The sequence below is a fragment of the Panulirus ornatus genome, chromosome 6, assembly GCF_036320965.1.
Source record: "Panulirus ornatus isolate Po-2019 chromosome 6, ASM3632096v1, whole genome shotgun sequence".
Taxonomy (NCBI): domain Eukaryota; kingdom Metazoa; phylum Arthropoda; class Malacostraca; order Decapoda; family Palinuridae; genus Panulirus; species Panulirus ornatus.
In genome coordinates, this window is record NC_092229.1 from 1,835,146 (window position 1) to 1,853,626 (window position 18,481).

General features: G+C 42.3%; 1 protein-coding gene and 1 long non-coding RNA gene across 7 annotated transcripts in view; one reads left to right on the forward strand and one right to left on the reverse strand.

Moving 5' to 3' along the window:
- Positions 1 to 18,481, reverse strand: part of LOC139748992 (uncharacterized) — a 90,913-nt gene that overhangs the window by 38,799 nt on the left and 33,633 nt on the right. For 2 of the 3 annotated variants that reach the window (XR_011712859.1, XR_011712858.1), the window contains exons 2-3: positions 6,534 to 6,696; positions 89 to 4,061 (exon numbers count right to left, since the gene is read on the reverse strand). This is a non-coding gene — a long non-coding RNA (uncharacterized lncRNA). The remainder of the gene's footprint in view (positions 1 to 88; positions 4,062 to 6,533; positions 6,697 to 18,481) is intronic. The other variant, XR_011712860.1, reaches the window with a different exon arrangement.
- The window catches only part of LOC139748989 (protein white-like), a 37,808-nt gene continuing 29,240 nt past the window's right edge, over positions 9,914 to 18,481 (forward strand). For 3 of the 4 annotated variants that reach the window (XR_011712857.1, XM_071662344.1, XM_071662341.1), the window contains exons 1-3: positions 9,959 to 10,272; positions 13,033 to 13,186; positions 16,885 to 17,001. Coding sequence is in view for 3 of the 4 variants with exons in the window: in XM_071662344.1 (XP_071518445.1) it covers positions 10,234 to 10,272; positions 13,033 to 13,186; positions 16,885 to 17,001 (310 nt within the window). In the remaining variant the exon portion in view is untranslated. Of the gene's footprint in view, positions 10,273 to 13,032; positions 13,187 to 16,884; positions 17,002 to 18,481 lie in introns of all 4 variants that reach the window. The other variant, XM_071662342.1, reaches the window with a different exon arrangement.

The following is an 18,481-nucleotide window of genomic DNA, read 5'->3' on the forward strand; positions in this document are numbered from 1 at the left end:
AAATTTCTTTCACTCAATATCACTCTTTACATATGTTTTCCACCCTGAATCCTTTGTGCTTAATTTGATTTCATGATGGTTATCTTACCTCTGAGGTAAGGGAGAAAGAATTCACTTTCTTCATTCCCTGTATGTTGTAGAAGGTGACTAAAAGTGGGTGGGAAAGGGCTGGAACCTCCTGTATTGTATTTGTTTTTTAAAGAAGGAACAACTCGGAGACAAGCAGGGAGTGCTCATCCTTCTTGCAAGCTCAGGCTGGGTTGTCTGTATAGCTGTAACCAAAATGAGAGGAGAGAGGTGATACGTTTGAGGCAAAAAAGCTTAAAGTTATGGTTCTTAATGAAACAAAAGTTCAAGGGTAAAGGGGAGCAATAATTTGTAAATGTAGGAGTAAAGTCAAGGTATAATGGGAGGCCAAGAGTTGAAGAATAGTTTAGAAATGGTGTAGGAGTTATTTCAGGGTTTAGTGAGAGGACAACAACTAAGGAAGTAGTAGTACTACTAAAGCAGTTGTGGGAGAATGTGAAAGTGTAAAAATGAAAGTGATTATTGTTGCTAATGCACCTGGCCATGAGAAGAAAGATCATGATATGCAAGTGTTTTGGGAGCAGCTGAATTAGTGTGTTAGCAGTTATGATGTCAGACAGGGTGTCAGTGATGAGTGATTTACAAAAAGTTTTACATGTGAGGGTAAATAATGTGGCAGTTGAGGTTGTAAATTGAGGACAATGGGTATTCAGTGTTATGAATGGAAATGAACAGCTTGTGTGCTGAAAAAGGACTGGTAACTGGGAATACCTCATTTGAAAAGAGGGACACATGAGTATTTGAATAGAAGAGATGGTTAGCAGGCATTATTGGTTGACATATTAATTGATGTGTAAAGGAGTTTTTTAATGTAAATGTGATGCAAGGGGCAACTGGTGGGCTGTCTCGTCTTGTGTAGATTAGTGGTTTTCAGGGAAAAGAATGTTGGAGAGATGAGAGTAATTAAGGTTAGAAAAGAATGATGTGAAGAAATACCAGGAGAGATTGAGTGCAGAACGTCAAAAGTTGAGTGAAATGAAGTAAGGGGTTTGGGTGAGGAGGAGAGGTATTTAGGGAAGCACTGGCATGTACAAGAGTTAGAAAGGGTAGTGAGTAGTGTAGAGTTAGTGAAAGGGAAAAGAGAGGTGTTTGGGCAGTACTTGGGGTTACAGAGGAGTGCAAATGAATGGGGCACATAGAAGGCTAAGAGGAAGGTGCAGGAGTTGAAAAGGAGGGCAAATGAAAGTTCGGGTGAGCGAGTACCTGTCAACTTAAACGAGAATAAGTTGTTTTGAAGGAGGTAGATAATATGCGAGACAAAGTAGATAGGACCTAGTTGAAAAAGGCGAAAGGGGAAGTTTTATCAGGTAGTGATGGTGTGAAGGGAGATGGTGTGAGTATTTTGAGGGTCTATTAAATGTGTTTGGTGATAGAGTGGCAGATGTAGGGTGTTTGGGTTGGGATAGTATGTGAAGTGAGAAAGTCCTGGAGTTTTCATTTGGTGAAGAGGTGGTGAAAACCTTGTATAAGATGAAGCAAGGCTGCTGGAGTGGATTGTATTGCAGCTGAATTTATTAAAAAAGAGGATGACTTGTTGATTAGTTGGTAAGGATTTTTACTGCATGTATGGATCATGGTGAGATGCCTGAGGATTGGCAGAATGCATTTATATGCTACTGTATAAAGGTGATAGCTCAAACTACATAGGTGTAAGTTTCTTGAGTGTACCTGGTTAGTTGTATGAGAAGGTATTGATTGAGAGGGTGAAGGCATGTACAGAGCATTGGGTAAGGGTGGAGCAGTGTGGTTTCAGAAATGATAGAGGATGTATGGATCAGGTGTTTGCTGCATAGAATTTATGAGAAATACAAAATCAGAGGTGTTTGTGTGTAACATTTATAGATCTGGATAAAGCAAATTTAGGGTTGATAGAGATTCCTTGTGAAAGATCTGAAGAATATACGGTGTATGAGGTAGGTAAATGCGAGAGTCTTGAGGAAAGGGTCGAGTATGAAGTCTGTAGGGGTTGGGATGAGAGGGCTTGGGAAGTGAGATAGTTTGCTGTTTGTTGACAATCAGCACTAGAGGTGGATTTGAATGAGAGACTGCAGAAGTTGGTGAAGCGAGTTTGGAAGTATGCGTTGAAAGGAGAAAGTTGAAAGTTTAATTGGGGTGTGAGTTTGAATGGAGAAAATTGGAGGAAGTCTTTTAGATATCTAGGAGTGGACATTGCAGGGAATGGAACCATGGAAGCAGATGCCCATATCAAGGCCATCTTGAATGTAGATAGAAATGAAAGAAATAGAATATTAATCAGGGCTCTATAAGTGTTTGCAGACCTGACTTAAAGGAAGAGAGGCTATGAGAAGAGGTGAAGACAAAAGAAGGAAGAGAATTCCACAGTTTAGTTGTTCGAGGGAAGATTGAAGCAACATAACAGACAGTCTTTGAATGGCTGGTCTCTACAGAATGCATGGAAAGCAGCAGCCAGATGTGTGCCATGGGTCCAAGGCATTGAGGTGGGAACACATGCAGACAGCTCATGAGAATAATAGCAAAAATAATTTGTATAGAATAGAGAGACCGGCATCATTGTGTACGAATGGGGGAGGTTGAAGTGATGTCGATACAGTTAGCGAGACAAAAGGAATTTGACTCCTATCTAGTTAGTAGAGAGGTGGAGGATGAGCCAACCCAGTTATGTGATCAGTATTCCATACAATGAGAAAACAAAGCAGCTAGCAGGTGATGTATGTATTGGATGCTTGAATTTTTGGAGTTTGCCATAAGTGCAGACTGAAAATATAAATAATCTCTAATCTACTTTTAGTTGGGATGCATCGATTTGCTGCATTTAGAATACAACATTTGATCAATGGTTGAGTGAACTTGAAAAAATCGCTTTAAATATGAGAGAAATTGAGGTATTATTTTCTGAAAATAAATTTTTTTGTGGAATGTTGCATCACTTTCTTGGTAACAAAATTTATTAAATGATTTTGTACTTTTAGGCCAAGTATCCCATGTATTTGCAGCACATTCCACAGTGCCTTTTATAAGGCCTTTCTTTACTTCATATCCACAAACACTATATACCATTAATTCTCCCCTATTATTTTTTGTACAAATTGTTGAAAGCTTACACCTTGTCCATACATTCTCTGCATTCTAAGACTGCATTGCTGCAACACAACTAATGTTCTCTACATGCCTGCCTGTCTGTCGGTTGTCTCTTCCATGCACTTTACCAAGTACATTTAGATAACATATGCCAGTGAGTAAGTCTTTTAATGACAATTACAATTTCTCATACATTATTGTATTTCTTGCCTTAGCAAGTTAGTGCCAAGAACAGATGTGATAAATGGTCATGATTATGCACATCTACTCAACTTGTCTTGTGTAATGCCAAAGTCTTGCATCCACAGCCAAGTCCAACTCACTGTTGTATGGACTATCTTGGTTACTTTGCATGCCTAGAGTCATCCCATAAGTAGCTTATCACACTTTGTACATCACATTAATCCTCCCAGTTGTATCCTGTGTACACCTCACCCTCCTGAATGCTCATGTTCTGAGAGCTGTGAAGTCTCCTTCCTTCGTCATTCCATCCCCTTGGTCTCTACCCTCCACTTCTAACTCTTGAATGGTCTTTCATCACCCATTCAATCGTGTTTTCCACATCATTTCGGTACACCTGAGCAGCTCTGCCTTGCTTCACACCTCGTACTCTGCCACTCGTTGACCACCTTGCACCATATGTTCTCTTGCCTTTACCAGTATTTAGCATTCAGGGCCCAAGGCTCTTATCCATACCACATCTGGAAGTACTGGAACTTAAAGTGTACCATTATTTGTCAAATTATAACATCCTGCATTTGTTGATGTCGCAGATGTTTATGAAAAATGATTACAGATTATAATTATAAATGTCTCCTGCTTTACTTGCCCACAGTAGACCACACTTGGCCTCACAGACAGCTGTCCTCGGAACACCATGTCGCCACACTTTTAAAAGCTGTTGGCTGGAGAACCTGTATGGGTACAGAAACAGCTCACTGTAAATCACCTTGTTCGTAACTACTCTGCAGTATATAACTACATCTCTGCAGTATATAACTAAAACCTCTGCGGTATATAATTGCACCTCTGCAGTATATAACTATACCTCTGCATTATATAACTACACCTCTGCATTATATAACTACACCTCGGCAGTATTAACTACATTTCTGCAGTATTAACTACACTTCTGCAGTGTATAACTACACCTCTGCAGTATATAACTACACTTCTGCGGTATATAACTACACCTTTGCGGTATATAACTACACCTCTGCAGTACATAACTACACCTCTGCAGCATATAAATACACCTCTGCGATATATAACCACCTCTGCAGTATATAACTACACCTTGCGGCATATAACTACACCTCTGCGGTATATAACCACCTATGCTTTATATAACTACACCTCTGCAGTATATAACTACACCACTGCAGTATATAACTACATCTCTGCAGTATATAACTACACCTCTGCAGTATATAACTACACCTCTGCAGTATATAACTACACCTCTGCAGTATACAACTACACCTCTGCAGTATATAGATACACTTACGGCATATAACTACACCTCTGTGGTATCATAACTACACCTTTGCAGTATATAATTACACCTCTGCAGTATATAACTACACCTCTGCAGTGCATCACTACACCTCTGCAGTATATAACTACACCTCTGCAGTTTATAACTACACCTCTGCAGTATATAACTAAATCTCTGCAGTATATAACTACACCTCTGCAGTATATAGATACATCTTGCGGCATATAACTACACCTCTGCGGTATCATAAGTACACCTCTGCAGTATATAACTACACCTCTGCAGTATATAACTACACCTCTGCGGTATCATAAGTACACCTCTGCAGTATATAACTACACCTCTGCAGTATATAACTACACCTCTGCAGTATATAACTACACCTCTGCAGTATATAACCACCTTCCGGTATATAACTACACCTCTGCAGTACATAACTACATCTCTGCAGTGTATAACTACACCTCTGCAGTATATAACTAAACCTGCAGTATATAACTACACTTCTGCAGTATATAATTACACCTCTGCAATATATACCTACACCTTGCGGCATATGACTACACCTCTGTGGTATATAACTACACCTCTGCAGTATATAACTACACCTCTGCAGTATATAACTACACCTTCCAGTATATAACTACACCTTCCGATATATAATTACACCTCTGCAGTACATAACTACCTTCCAGTATATAACTACACCTTCCGGTATATAACTACACCTCTGCAGTATATAACTAAACCTCTGCGGTATATAACTACATCTTTGCGGTATAAAACTACACTCTGCGGTATATAACTACACCTCTGCGGTGTATAACTACACCTCTGCAGTGTATAACTACACCTTGCGGTATATAACTACATCTTTGCGGTATAAAACTACACCTCTGCGGTATATAACTACACCTCTGCGGTGTATAACTACACCTCTGCGGTTTTACACCTTGCGGTATATAACTACACCTCTTCGGTATACAGCAGATTTCGTCTCGTTTGGTGTTAAGGATTTTCTCGACTAAACAAACATGAGGACCCACATTATGTAAATCTGACAACAATGGTTATAACTCAAGCAAATATTTATTACAATCCATCACGTATCTAAACATGACAACCACAACATCGTCCCGGTGGCGGAAAAATGCAAACAACATGGTTATCGGCGGCTGGTCAGGGCGTCTGTGTAGCAGGGAAGCAATTGCCAACACTTGTGCAGTGTTGCAGCTGCTCGTACTTTTACACGTATACTTTCCATGTGGCTACTGCTGTACTGAACACCGTGACCGGAGACCACCATCACCTTGATGTCTGTTGCCTGAGGTGAGCTCTTGCTCTGAGCTTGTGATCTGTCCTTTACAATGTTTGATGCTACCATAAATCTGTATTCGCATATCAGACAATCACGTTTCTTTCACTTGCTCCACCTTGGCCATCCACTTACTTGCCCTCAACCTGGTACACAGTTGTGGCTTAGGGGATGAGGGAGACTGCTGAGCAGGTGGTGTGAACTTTCTGCTCGAGGCCACTTACCAGGCGATATCACTACAGTGATATAAGTCAGACTGAATTGTATTTATCCTATGTTCAACCTTTATTAATGGAAGCGCTATTATACTAGCATATATATATATACTTAATGAGTTAATAGGTATTTAAAGAACTCATGATCATGTTCCCTCCGTTTATATCAATTGCAAAACGAGAACGTCTCATCTTGCTGATGGTTCTTATTGCTTTGCTTTTGTTCACATGTACTCTTGTTTTCCTGCACACACACACACACACACACACACACACACACACACACACACACACACAAAGTCCAGCATCTGGAATTTCACTCCCGTGATAAAAAATTGAAAAAAAGAAGAAAACGTACCCATACGGCTACTGTAACATAGGCCTGCCCTTCTCTCTCAGACCATTTTATTTAGCTCCTTCACCACCCAGTCTGCTAGCAGATAAACAGACAAGGTGACATCATACATGCTTGACGGAAACCAACAGTCACTGAGACCCACTCAACCTCACACCCTTCTCTTCTGAAAAAAAAAGAATCCCAGATGAAAGTAAAAGCAATGATTTAAGTACAGACAAAAGATAAAAATGATTGCGTAAAGTTGAGGGATGGATGGTAATTTTAGTGTTTATACGCAAATCTTGGAAATGGCAGTTATCATAATGCTCTAGATGGGTTGATCATGTGTTTATGGTGGTGAACGAAGGACAACCTTGGCACTGGGGAAGACTGGTGGTAAGGGAGACCGTCAGCTGTGGGTAAGGCGATCGAGACTTAAAGAATCAGCGTCGTATTTGGTGCTTCTTGATCAGCGGGACCTTGGATGATCATGCCTTTCATGCACCTTCTCTTCTAGAACCTGCGGCGAAGCAATGATGGTTTTAGAAAAATGAAAGTTAGCGCACTCTGAAGACGACTGCTTGAGGGTCTGATAGTGGTGCAGAAGTGTGTGTTCCTTGTAGCTTTCCTTGTTGTTCAGAGCGACACCGAGAAACTTGACTGACAGAGCAACGTGGAAGGGACTGAGCCCCAGTGAGACAGTACAGCGAAACGGTTGGAAGCATAGTTGTTCTTAAAAACCTGGATGGGCTGAGGTTCTGGTAAGACATTTCTGTTGTGGAAATGACTGTAAGCAGTTTTGTGTTCACAAGCTGTGAATGGCATCACTATACAGAAGTTTAAAAAGTATGACTACGGAAATTTCAGAACTCAACCTGCACTTTCCAGACAGACAGCCACCTGCACCACAGACCTCTTTGGTGCGGAGCCCTATGGCACCCCAGGTTCTCTCCGCCGTAAGTGGGAGAACCATCCTCAGCCCCTACACTCGTAGTGACCACACCCGCGTCTTTTCCCGCTCTGCCAAGCTTTCCCACATCTCCACCACAGGTGTCCTCGGGTCCCGACACTCCAGATTTACCAGCTCCCAGTCGGGGAGAATCTTTTACTGATGGATGGGTGAAATCATAAGTACTACAAATTTAAGACTGTGGTACGACTCCGGATGGGTCCGCAAGAGGCCGTCAAACAGATGCTGCAGGTTCAAAAGGAAGTCGTAGAGTCGATCCACCTACTTAAGGATGGTCTTATGGTTGTCTTATGGAATTTTGTCAACTTCAGAAGAGCCACCTACAATACTAACGTGATGCTACTGAGCGGAGTGTGAGGAGTGACCCTTGTTCTGGTCGAGCGGGTGACTGATACTGTCAACGATATAATGATAACGCCAGCAACAGTCTACCTTCTGTGTTGGTACAGCAACTTATGTATTGATCACCACAAGAGTGTACCTGACTGATACCAAAACCAGTCACTGTTGTGCTGATAAACCTAAGTGTACCTGAACAGAACAGCAAAATGGCTGACAATACTGTACATACAGTTCTGAGCTGGAACATTGCTTCCCTTAGGAAGACGTTACCTTACCTTTACCATATAGTTACCAGAGAGCCCACAGATGTGGTGTGCCTACAGGAATGTAGAATACCCGCTGGCTCAGTCACACCAACATTGACTTTCTTTAGTTGTTACGATCTGAGATCATGCAACATGTGATGTCTAATGTATGTCAAGAAAACTGTATCCCATGTTGCCAGTGGTGTTGAGAAGTGCGAAGGCCATGACACGCAGTACCGTGGTATCAGGCTCTATGCAGGTAACTCTACAGTAAACATCATTCGTTCATATACATCAGCAGACATGATTGATATAGCAGACCTGGCAGAATGTATCGAATCAGAACCAATTCTAATGATAGGGGATTATAACGCTAGACACATAATGATTGGTAATTCCAACCGCTTGGCTCCTTTATGTGTACCTAATCAGAAAGCAGTTACTAAAAAGGGAAGGAGGGGGGGGGAGGGGGGTTGATTACAGATCTCTGAGAATACAAAACGAGTACACCTCATGACTCCATCATCAATAAGGAGTGAAATTTATGGACGCTTTTTGGTTTACTTTACAATGCCTTCCACATTTAGCCTCGGCAGGTGCGACAGTCGAAGGATGCGACAGCTTCAATAGAATTCGGAAAACCAAAGGACAGAGTTTTATAAAAATCTGGCTTTAACGTCAAGATCCAAGATATTTAAGGAAAGCAATACACGTATGTTTGTTGTTATAGGCATATACTCTGATCTTAAGGAGGAATCGGTGGTACATAGAATTATAAAAGACTGTTAGGTCTTAAAAACGCACGAGATTGGGAGATTCTACTGAGGAAAAAATAGTTTCAAGTTCAGAACTAAAGAAAAGAGGAAGATGTCATGAAACAATCAGAGAGCTAGGTGGATTCAATATTGCTGCCGTGTGTACCTCTCATGATTTGACTGGTGGCACGGTAGCCATATCTGCTAAGGTTTACGATCATTGGTGACTGTCACTTTCAGGGTACACGAGAGGAATTTTATTAGGGGGTACAAAGATTCTTTCGGGTCCCCTTCCCTTCTCCGTCAGTCATCCTGTTTATATCCACCACGGTTTTATGCCATGAGCTGTGAGGCCAAAAAGGGTATGGAAGATGAGAGAGGGCTGGGATGGAGCCTCCACTCTGTGGATTCTCTGCATTTTCTGTGATTCCAGGAAATTCCCGGGTCCCTTTCGAACCCCGGGCCGGGTACAATGTACCCCCTGCACCCCCTTCTCACAGGCCCTGGTCCGAGTCACTGTCATGGGCTCAGTTTAACGTTAATTTGTGGCTTGGCAGTTCTCTATGGATTTTGATGTACAACAACCTAAGGACGATAAGCCAACGTAGACCGGAAGCAGCCTGACCTCAGTCTCAATGTTGGCCGACGATGCTCAGCACTACGTGTGTGGTTCTAGGTCACAATAGATAAGGTCTCACATAACATAAAAAGTTTTTAAATTTGACCTGTACTTCCAGTTATCAATTATTCTGTGGTAAACGACATAAACGAGTGAACATATATGAACGGATTTGATAAATCAATAAGATTCATACTGAATGAAACTTATCACTCACTCGTCTATGAAATACCTCTTATCTTGTGATAATAGTTCTATATCAGATAATGCTTAAAATGCCTTGTCACGATTACAAGTCAATTCTCTTTTACCATTATTTCATATCCCGTTGTAAGAATAGTCTATGCCACATTCTGAGAACAGTCTTGAAAATGAACTCTGGTTTAAGCAAGAGGCAAGTGTTGCCTCAACACTCGGGAGTCAACTACTGTGCAAACTTCATCTGGCTGAGGATGGGTGAAGGCGGCACTAGTGCCTGGCTGGCTGGACACACACACACCTCCCACTCGGCCGCTGGCACTGAGCCTTACGGTAGCCGCTCATCCTCGTGTGAGATACTGTCGTACATCAAGCCAAACGTCGCATGTTATAACATTTTTGAACTTTGTGATTAATTGTACATTCTATTTACCTTTATGTGAGCACATTTGAGCCCTATGTGCGGAACGCAGATGAACGGTGTAAATAATTCCATAAATGTCAGCAAAAAAGAGAGAGTTATTTAGTTGTTGCCTCTGAAAAAAGGGCTGTGAATATAGTTGTTCCTACGGTTGTTAGTGCATTATTCAACATGTCCATCAGCTATGACAACCCGGCCTTCGACGCAGAGGTAAGCCTTCATCTTTTAACGATGTGAAGTACGTCAGATACAGAGAGTATAATCATGGCGGTCGTTCCTTTACCTGTCACACTTCCCTCCTTACATGTATAGTCTCCAGCTCGGGAAGTCCCACAAGACCAGAAAATAGACATATATGATGAAGGAAAGGATGGGGTCGTTATGCCATGAGCTGCGTGCGCCACATCGACCTGTCTGTTGCAACGTATGATTTGAAGATGTGATTCTTGATGTATGTGATCCTGTCCTGTTGCCAGACTGTGACACTTACTGGGTCATCTGGGGGTGATGTCCTTGCACTCCACCAGCTACAGCCGAGTCGTACGTACGTCCGTCGAGGTAAACTCCACTGCGGACGTACGTATCTCGACCTTTGGGTCTAGATTCTGCAGTCTCACCGCTGACGCTGTGGGTGATGGATCTGGTGGGGTAAGTCGATGATGGGTGGTGTCTTGCGGGTTGATGATAACGATGATTTTCTCGCCTGTATTTAACTTGTGCATCCCGTCCCGGAAGGAGCCTCGCCAGGTGAAGATCCAGGGCTGCACCTAGAGACCGGGAGTGATCCGACGCCTTGTGCCTTACCAGACCTAACCAAACACACCCACACCGCCCATGGTTGGGGGACCAACCGTGGCAACACACGCAAATATTTACGCATTGACCTCGCATCGGAAGACCCTGACCTGTCTGCAGGAGAGCTCAACCTGGCAGTAGATAACCCTAACCTGGCAGCGGGAAAGACGGACCTTTAACTCGGTAGAAATAATGTTGGATGTGGTCACATCCTGGTCTCTCCCCGTCTGTCGTACACAGGAGTTCACTCGGCTGTAAGTGAGCTCAGAGTTAGAATATGGTGTGAGGATGAACCTCGGTATGATCCACCGTTAGTTCCTGTATAAAGGAATATAAAAGTTCACACATTTGGTCTGCTGCTGACGACGAATGTGGTGTTGTCACATCCAGGGAAATGTCCTCCCTTTCCTGTGCAAGTAGCACACCTCTTGAGTACACGGTGCAGCTGGTAGAGCGTCTGAATGCTCTGCAACTTGTACAGGTGACAACACTGTGCAACAAGTAATGTATCTAAGAGCACTTTGCAACAAGTTCATCTGAGTACACTGTTCAGTAGTACAATTTCTGACTACACTGTGCAGCTATTGCAACTTTTCAGCTCACCATTCATCTAACGCAATCGAGTACATTTTATTGCAAGTACAACTCTGAATACACTGTGCAGATGATACAACTGTGTACATTGTACACAAATAGAGATAAGTACATTGTACAAGAAACATAACTGGATACATCTTGCAACTAATGTCCCTGAATACATTTTTCAATTATTACAACTTTTCAGTACACTGTAAAACTAACACAATGTCTGGGTACACTTTGCATAAGTGCAACCTCAGAGCACAGTTTGCAGCTGGTAAAGTCAAGTTCACCTTGAAAGTAATAAATTCTCTGATTACACCTTGTAACAATGTCGACTGTAACGACTGAACATATCCGCCATATCTTCAGACCTTCTACCAGGTTAAAAACAAATCCCCTTGACATGCATTCCCTTCATCTCTAGCCACTTCTTTACTGTTCTGATTATATCTATATGAAGTAGAAACTAAGATGCTCTTAATGTCCTCTAGCAGGCCAGCAGGTATTTGTTTCAGTCCTTACCATGTAATGGCCCTCAGCAAATAGCCTCCTCTTCATAAACCATCAGATGTTGTGTCCTAAGTGTGTGTGTGTGTGTGTGTGTGTGTGTGTGTGTGTGTGTGTGTGTGTGCTGCCATACAAACTTTTATTACCCATGTAACGGAAAACGTTAAAAATCAGTTCCTACAGCGAAGATTTTTTTGCGACTGAGCAGACCACGCCACTAGCACCATTACTGACCTTTCACCTGACTAATAACAATCATTAAAATGTAAAGATAGACAGCAGATAAATATAGACAGCAGATAAATATAGACAGCAGATAAATATAGACAGCCGATAAAGATAGATAGCAGATAAAGGCATGTAATATATCATGGCTAACAGTGATACTGATTCTGACCCACCAGAGATATGGGGTCGAGGCACCGCTTCAGAAGCAACAGCCGCAGCTGTGGTCACACCTGTATAGTGTGATCGTAGCGACGGTGTATGGGGACCACAAGCAGATGCATGTCAAACCTTTTAATGTGTGTATTTGTTGTAAGTCATCTCGGAACCATCAGTTTTTTGCAGGCCACTATGGCCACTATGGAACCAGTAAAGTCATGCTCTTTACATACGTCACCTCCAGTAGCAATCAATAGTCTGGTGGATACTAACCAGTCAGTCAGTCATGAGAGAGCTGCTGGATGAAGGCGTGACAGTGTGGCAGGAGGGATCATCATCTTTCTGAGCCATAATGCCATTATCGTCTTAAGGTTGAGCACAGAGCACACTTTGTCTGGGTCACGCAAGATTTTTTTTTTTTTTCGCGCTGTAAGGAACACTTGAATATATCACATAACACATAATATTTTCCGATTTGTTCGGATGATCGTTCTGTAGTCGATGTCTTTCTTATGAACTTTGTGTCGCTGAAAAACAATTCTGATCCATGTCCTTCATTACTATAAACGCACTCCAGTCGTCTCTCCATGGTGTGTGTGCGCCTTAATTATAAACTATGTAATACCCTTTTTCTATATTACACGCTTGCTCTCCACTGCTGCTGGAGAAGTTTGATCTAGGTTAGATCTCTGCCCCTCACAGGTCGGCCACGTAGCAGTACAGGTGGAGGGTCAGGAGAAAAGCTCTTCCACCGGAGAAAGACTCACATACTCGTGGCAAAAAGTGAACGTCTTTGCCACCAGCACAGCGGGATGCTGCAGCAACACCACCAGCGAGAAACATATCCTGAAGGACGGTGAGAGGACGAGGGGGTGAGGGCTGACAGGACGAGGGAGTGAGGGCTGACAGGACGAGGGAGTAAGGGCTGACAGGACGAGGGAGTAAGGGCTGACAGGACGAGGGAGTAAGGGTTGCAGGATGACGGAGTGAGTGCTGGCAGGACGAGGGGGTAAGGATTGACTGGACGAGGGAGTGAGGGCTGACAGAACGACGGAGTGAGGGCTTACAGGACGAGGGAGTAAGGGTTGACAGGACGAGGGGATAAGAGCTGACCATGGAGGGTAAATGTATTCAAAGCTTCACTAATGATGATGTTACGACAGACATGTGTTACTACTGCATTATCTCCACTTTACTGTGAATACTCATGTGAGTAACGGATGCAGTGTATTGTGAGTCGTCTGGTAAAGTCGTGATAGAAGTGTATCTAGCAAACTTGAAGAACCAGCTCACGGTTGGTTGGTTATTTGAGCTTAGGTTTAACAACTGTCACAATCATTAAGGCCGACAACGTCAAGTTATAACCGCCACATGAGCTCTCACAATATATATGGTTCTGGGCGCCATTTATGTACCAGAATGGTAACAGTCCTTGACTTCTCTCATACTGCCAGTACCGTAAACGTTTCCGGATGTATTTATAAAGTAATATAAAAAGTTTAGGATCCGCGTTACGAGAATAGGATATCACCCATTGAAGCAATGTGACATTTCTATAGGTATTTGAAAGTCTCCCAGTCTGTCCGGACCAAATTAAACCCGAAAGAGCGAAGTGAAAGCTGAAGTTTATACATCTATAGTTTTGTGATTTGTTATTCTCAGACTCGTAATTTGATAAATGAATGACTGGAGTTGTGGTAGGTATGCTTTGCTTTCGTTACATTATACGTACCAGATACGAGAAAACATCATAGATTAGGATTTCTGAACATGTGAACCACAGAAAACCAAAGCAGACTTAACCTAACAAATAGAAGAGCGCAGTTCTTACATAAAAAAACAAAATACCTTTTGACTTTTACATACAGAACTCACGTCATCTCATGAGAATTCTGATCCCCTTCTCGACGTATATGTGCAAGTCTGGTTTCTTTGCACTACTGACGATCAAGACGCACTGCTTGTCTCAGTTGGACGTTGAACCTGAGGTACAATGTGTCTTATCGGTCACTCTACCGTGTATACCTGCTTCAGCGGCAAAATTGCAGTGTCAGTTCTCTCATTAATTGAAAAGTGTTGTTTTTGTCAAAGTTATTAAAGACTGTCGAGATTCAATCCATTGTATCTGTTTTATATACTGTCGTCGATTTTGTCTCTGATGTGATAAGAGTCTGCAAATAAATTTTAGTTCAGGTTGATGTCCTTTTTCCTCACCCATCGGGTTCCTGTAACACATCACTGATTGATGATTTAGGAACTTAACTGTAACTGACATTCATGAGCGATTTAGTTTTTGTAACTGTACCTCAAACTATTGAATAAGCAATGGATGGTTCACAGACCAAACGGGAGATCCCGAGTCCACGAGTAAAAATGGTTTATATATATTATTTATCATACTTAATCGCCGTCTCCCGCGTTAGCGAGGAGCGCAAGAAAACAGACGAAAGAATGACCCAACCCACCCACATATACATGCATATACACAAGCGCCCAACCACGCACATATACATACCTATACATTTCAACGTATACATACATATACATACACACATATATACACATGTACATATTAATACTTGCAGCCTTCATCCGTCCTGTCGCCACCCCACAACACATAAGTGGTGTGCGTGATCTAGTATATGCTGATGACCATGAGGAAAATGGAACACGATAAGTTCCCAGGTGCACTTTCGTGTAATGATCACATTGTCAGGGTAGGAAGATACAAAAATGAGACAGAAGATGCAGAACAGTCAGTTGATATACAAGGAAGAGACGTAGCTAAGACGCTGTCGGTAAACCGTTACCGGATGGTGGTGAAACGCTTGTTTACCAGTGGCGTCTTAGCTACGTCTCGTCCTTGCATATCATCAACTGACTGTTCTACGTCTTCTATTTCATTCTTGTATCTCCCCTGACGATGTGATTATTACATGAACCAGCTTGATAGAGCAAATCAAGTAACGAAGAGACTCATACGTCAAAGCTAACGTCAGCATGAAGCGTATATTGTTGAAAATAGCAAAAGAAACCCGAAGGAGTTTTACGGATATAACCTAACCTAACCAATTCATTTGGTCCATTAATAACTGAAATTAGTGATTTGGTGCACGGCAACGAAGACAGTTCTAATGTTAATAGAGAAAAACGTTTTGCGACGCGTGTATATGAACCGATTATAAACATCAACACAAAATAAGATAAATAAATAAAACAACAGACCCAGAGAGGTTTTATCTGAGGACAATGAAAGAGGCAAAAAAATGAGATAGTTAAATGCTTGACTGTTCTCGCCAACAAGTTACTTGCTACGAGAAAAGTTCCAGAGGGGTGGAAGCTTGCTGATGCAACACCATTGTTAAAAAAAATAATAAATCACTGTCCAGAAATTATCATCTAATCAACTTAGAAGACCATCTCTAAATAAATGACTTTCATTATGGTTTTCGGCGAAATCGTTCATGACTGACAAATCTGCCTTATTTACATAATAACGTAATCAATTTACACGTGATGAAAGTAAAGTAGTTGATGTCATCCATCTAGATTCCAAAAAGTATTCCATAAAGTTCCACATCAAAAGTTGATTAAAGTTGTCACATGGTATACACGGAGTTGTACATCGGTGGCAAGGACATTGGTTAACTGGCTGTAAACAAACAGTTGTGATTAATGGTCAAGCCTCAGACTGGTTAGACGTAATAAGTGATATACCACAAGGACCAGTCCTGGGACCAGTTCTCTTTCTCATACATATCAGTGATATTGATAATGAGCTGCACTGTAACATATCGAAATTTGCAGACGATACTAAGTTGGGAATCAAATCTACAACAAAAGTTGAACGTCTGCAACTTAAAACAGACATAGACAAACTGATGGACTGGGCTCATAATTGGCAAATGACTTATAATATCGATAAGTGCAAAGTCTTACATGTCGGTGGCAAGAATGAAAAGGCAAGCTACAATATGAATTCTGCTGAACTGAAAAAGACTTGGGTGTGATGATAATCTCTGGTGCTGTAAAGCAAAGTAAACTGCGCAGGAGCAGTTAAAAAGGCAAACAAAATTCTTGGGCTCACTGGTAGGGCTACCACATTAAAGTCCAGGGAAATCATTCTTATTTCTTATAAGTCACTCGAACGTTGCCGTCTCGAATATTGTGTTCAATTTTAGTCCCCCTACTTGAGGAAGACATAGATATTTCTTATTAGTTAAGTGATGGGGTAAGTCTGCCAATCCACAAATCATTTGGCGGAAGAAACAGTAAATGGTTTACGATCTTCAGGCATAAGAGGGCGAGGCGCCGTTTCCCTTTCATATAGTCAAAATGTGGGTAATATTCCGAATCCAGATGTAAATTTCAGAGAAATCTCAAGAAGAAAAACGAGAATGATGGAGAAAGACGAATATAAAGACAAACGAGGGTAGAGTGTGACTGATAGAAATAAGGGTCATAACATCCAGTACTCTCATTGGTATCCATAGCAATACATTTTTAGTTTTGTTTTATACAGTTACGTCCGACACAGCTTGTCTGCCCCAACAGTTACAGGGATCTGCCGTCCAGGGGAACTGCTGGCCATAATGGGAGCGTCAGGAGCAGGAAAGACCACACTCCTCAACGTCCTCACCTTCAGGAGCGACCAGTCCCTTAAGATCAGAGGTGAGGCTGTACCTCTTACAAATACAATTAAGGCTATAGGCCCTCCAGACTGTAAGCTCTCATGATCTAACGATGTACGCTACAAGCTCGTGGATAATAATATAGATCCTAAAGGTGAAAATATGAAGGTGCGAGTCCACGAAACCACACATGAGACTGAAGGCCCTAGAGATAGAGATACCAGGAGAAGCTATAGTCTACTAGTGAGTGTAGGCCTTCATACTGCACGTAACTGTAGAGCACCACGATCAGAAGTGAGATTACGCCCACAAGATCAAAGGTGAGACTGTCATCTTTCATTATCACAAGTGAGGCTGTTGACTCCTAGGAAAACTGATGAATCTTTGGGACCACAGAAATACAGGTGAGACCGTACTCTCCCTGGATGACTGGTAAGACTGGGGGTCTTAGGACCACAAGGGAGACTGTAGGCCTCCAGGGTCACAGGTCTGGCTGTCGTCGATATGACGATTCTATGTTTCATCACCGAGACAGAAAAGCCTAACCCTGGCAGGTGACGCGAGTCTTATAGCCTCCAAGGTTCAGGTAAGTCTTCATGATCTCATGGGAATACTTGAATCTGTAAGTTCTCAAAGTATCAGGCAAGTCTGTGAGTACTCGAAGCCACGGGCGAGTCAGGTCTTCAAAGTAAGAGTTCCTCTCTTTTGGCTTCCCTCCCTTACTCTGTTCCTTCAGATCAAGCTTACCCCTGGCCAGTCACTGTCCGTAAACTGTCGATGGATCAAAGTTTACTTTTCCCCTATCATTAGTGGCGCTCTTTGAGTTTTCCATTTGCTTCCTACATTCTCCTCTCTTTTAACTTACTGATTTCCTTTCTTTTCGGTGACGGTGCACAACTGCATGACTCTGCCTTTATCAAATCTAATGCATCTTCCCATGCTGCATTCACGTTCATTTCGCCTCAACGACCTAAATAAACTCAGACTTGGATGGGGAAACAGTTTCTTTTCTGTTGTTGGTCCTCACAACAACAGGCGAGCCTGTAGGTCCTCTGCTTGAAAGGCAACACCACTGGCCATAATGACAGTAGCCACAACTAATGCTATAAATGTGACCCGAGCCTGACTGTAGGCCTTAGACAGATATACCAAGGATAACGATAAATCCTAAAGATAAATAGTCAGAAGATGAAGGTGACACGTGAGTACACGTGTAGGTTCCTCAGAACGATTGACGAGTCCGTAAGCCCTCAAGATAGGGGATAGGTGAGAAAGAATACTTCCCACGTATTCCCTGCGTGTCGTAGAAGGCGACTAAAAGGGGAGGGAGCGGGTGGGTGGAAATCCTCCCCTCTCGTTTTTAATTTTCCAAAAAAAGGAACAGAGAAGGGGGCCAAGTGAGGATTTCCCTCACAGGCTCAGTCCTCTGTTCTTAGTGTTACCTCGCTGACGTAGGAAATGGTGAATAGTATGAAAAAAACTCTATTCCTCATACACATTCGCCATTTCCTGCGTTAGCG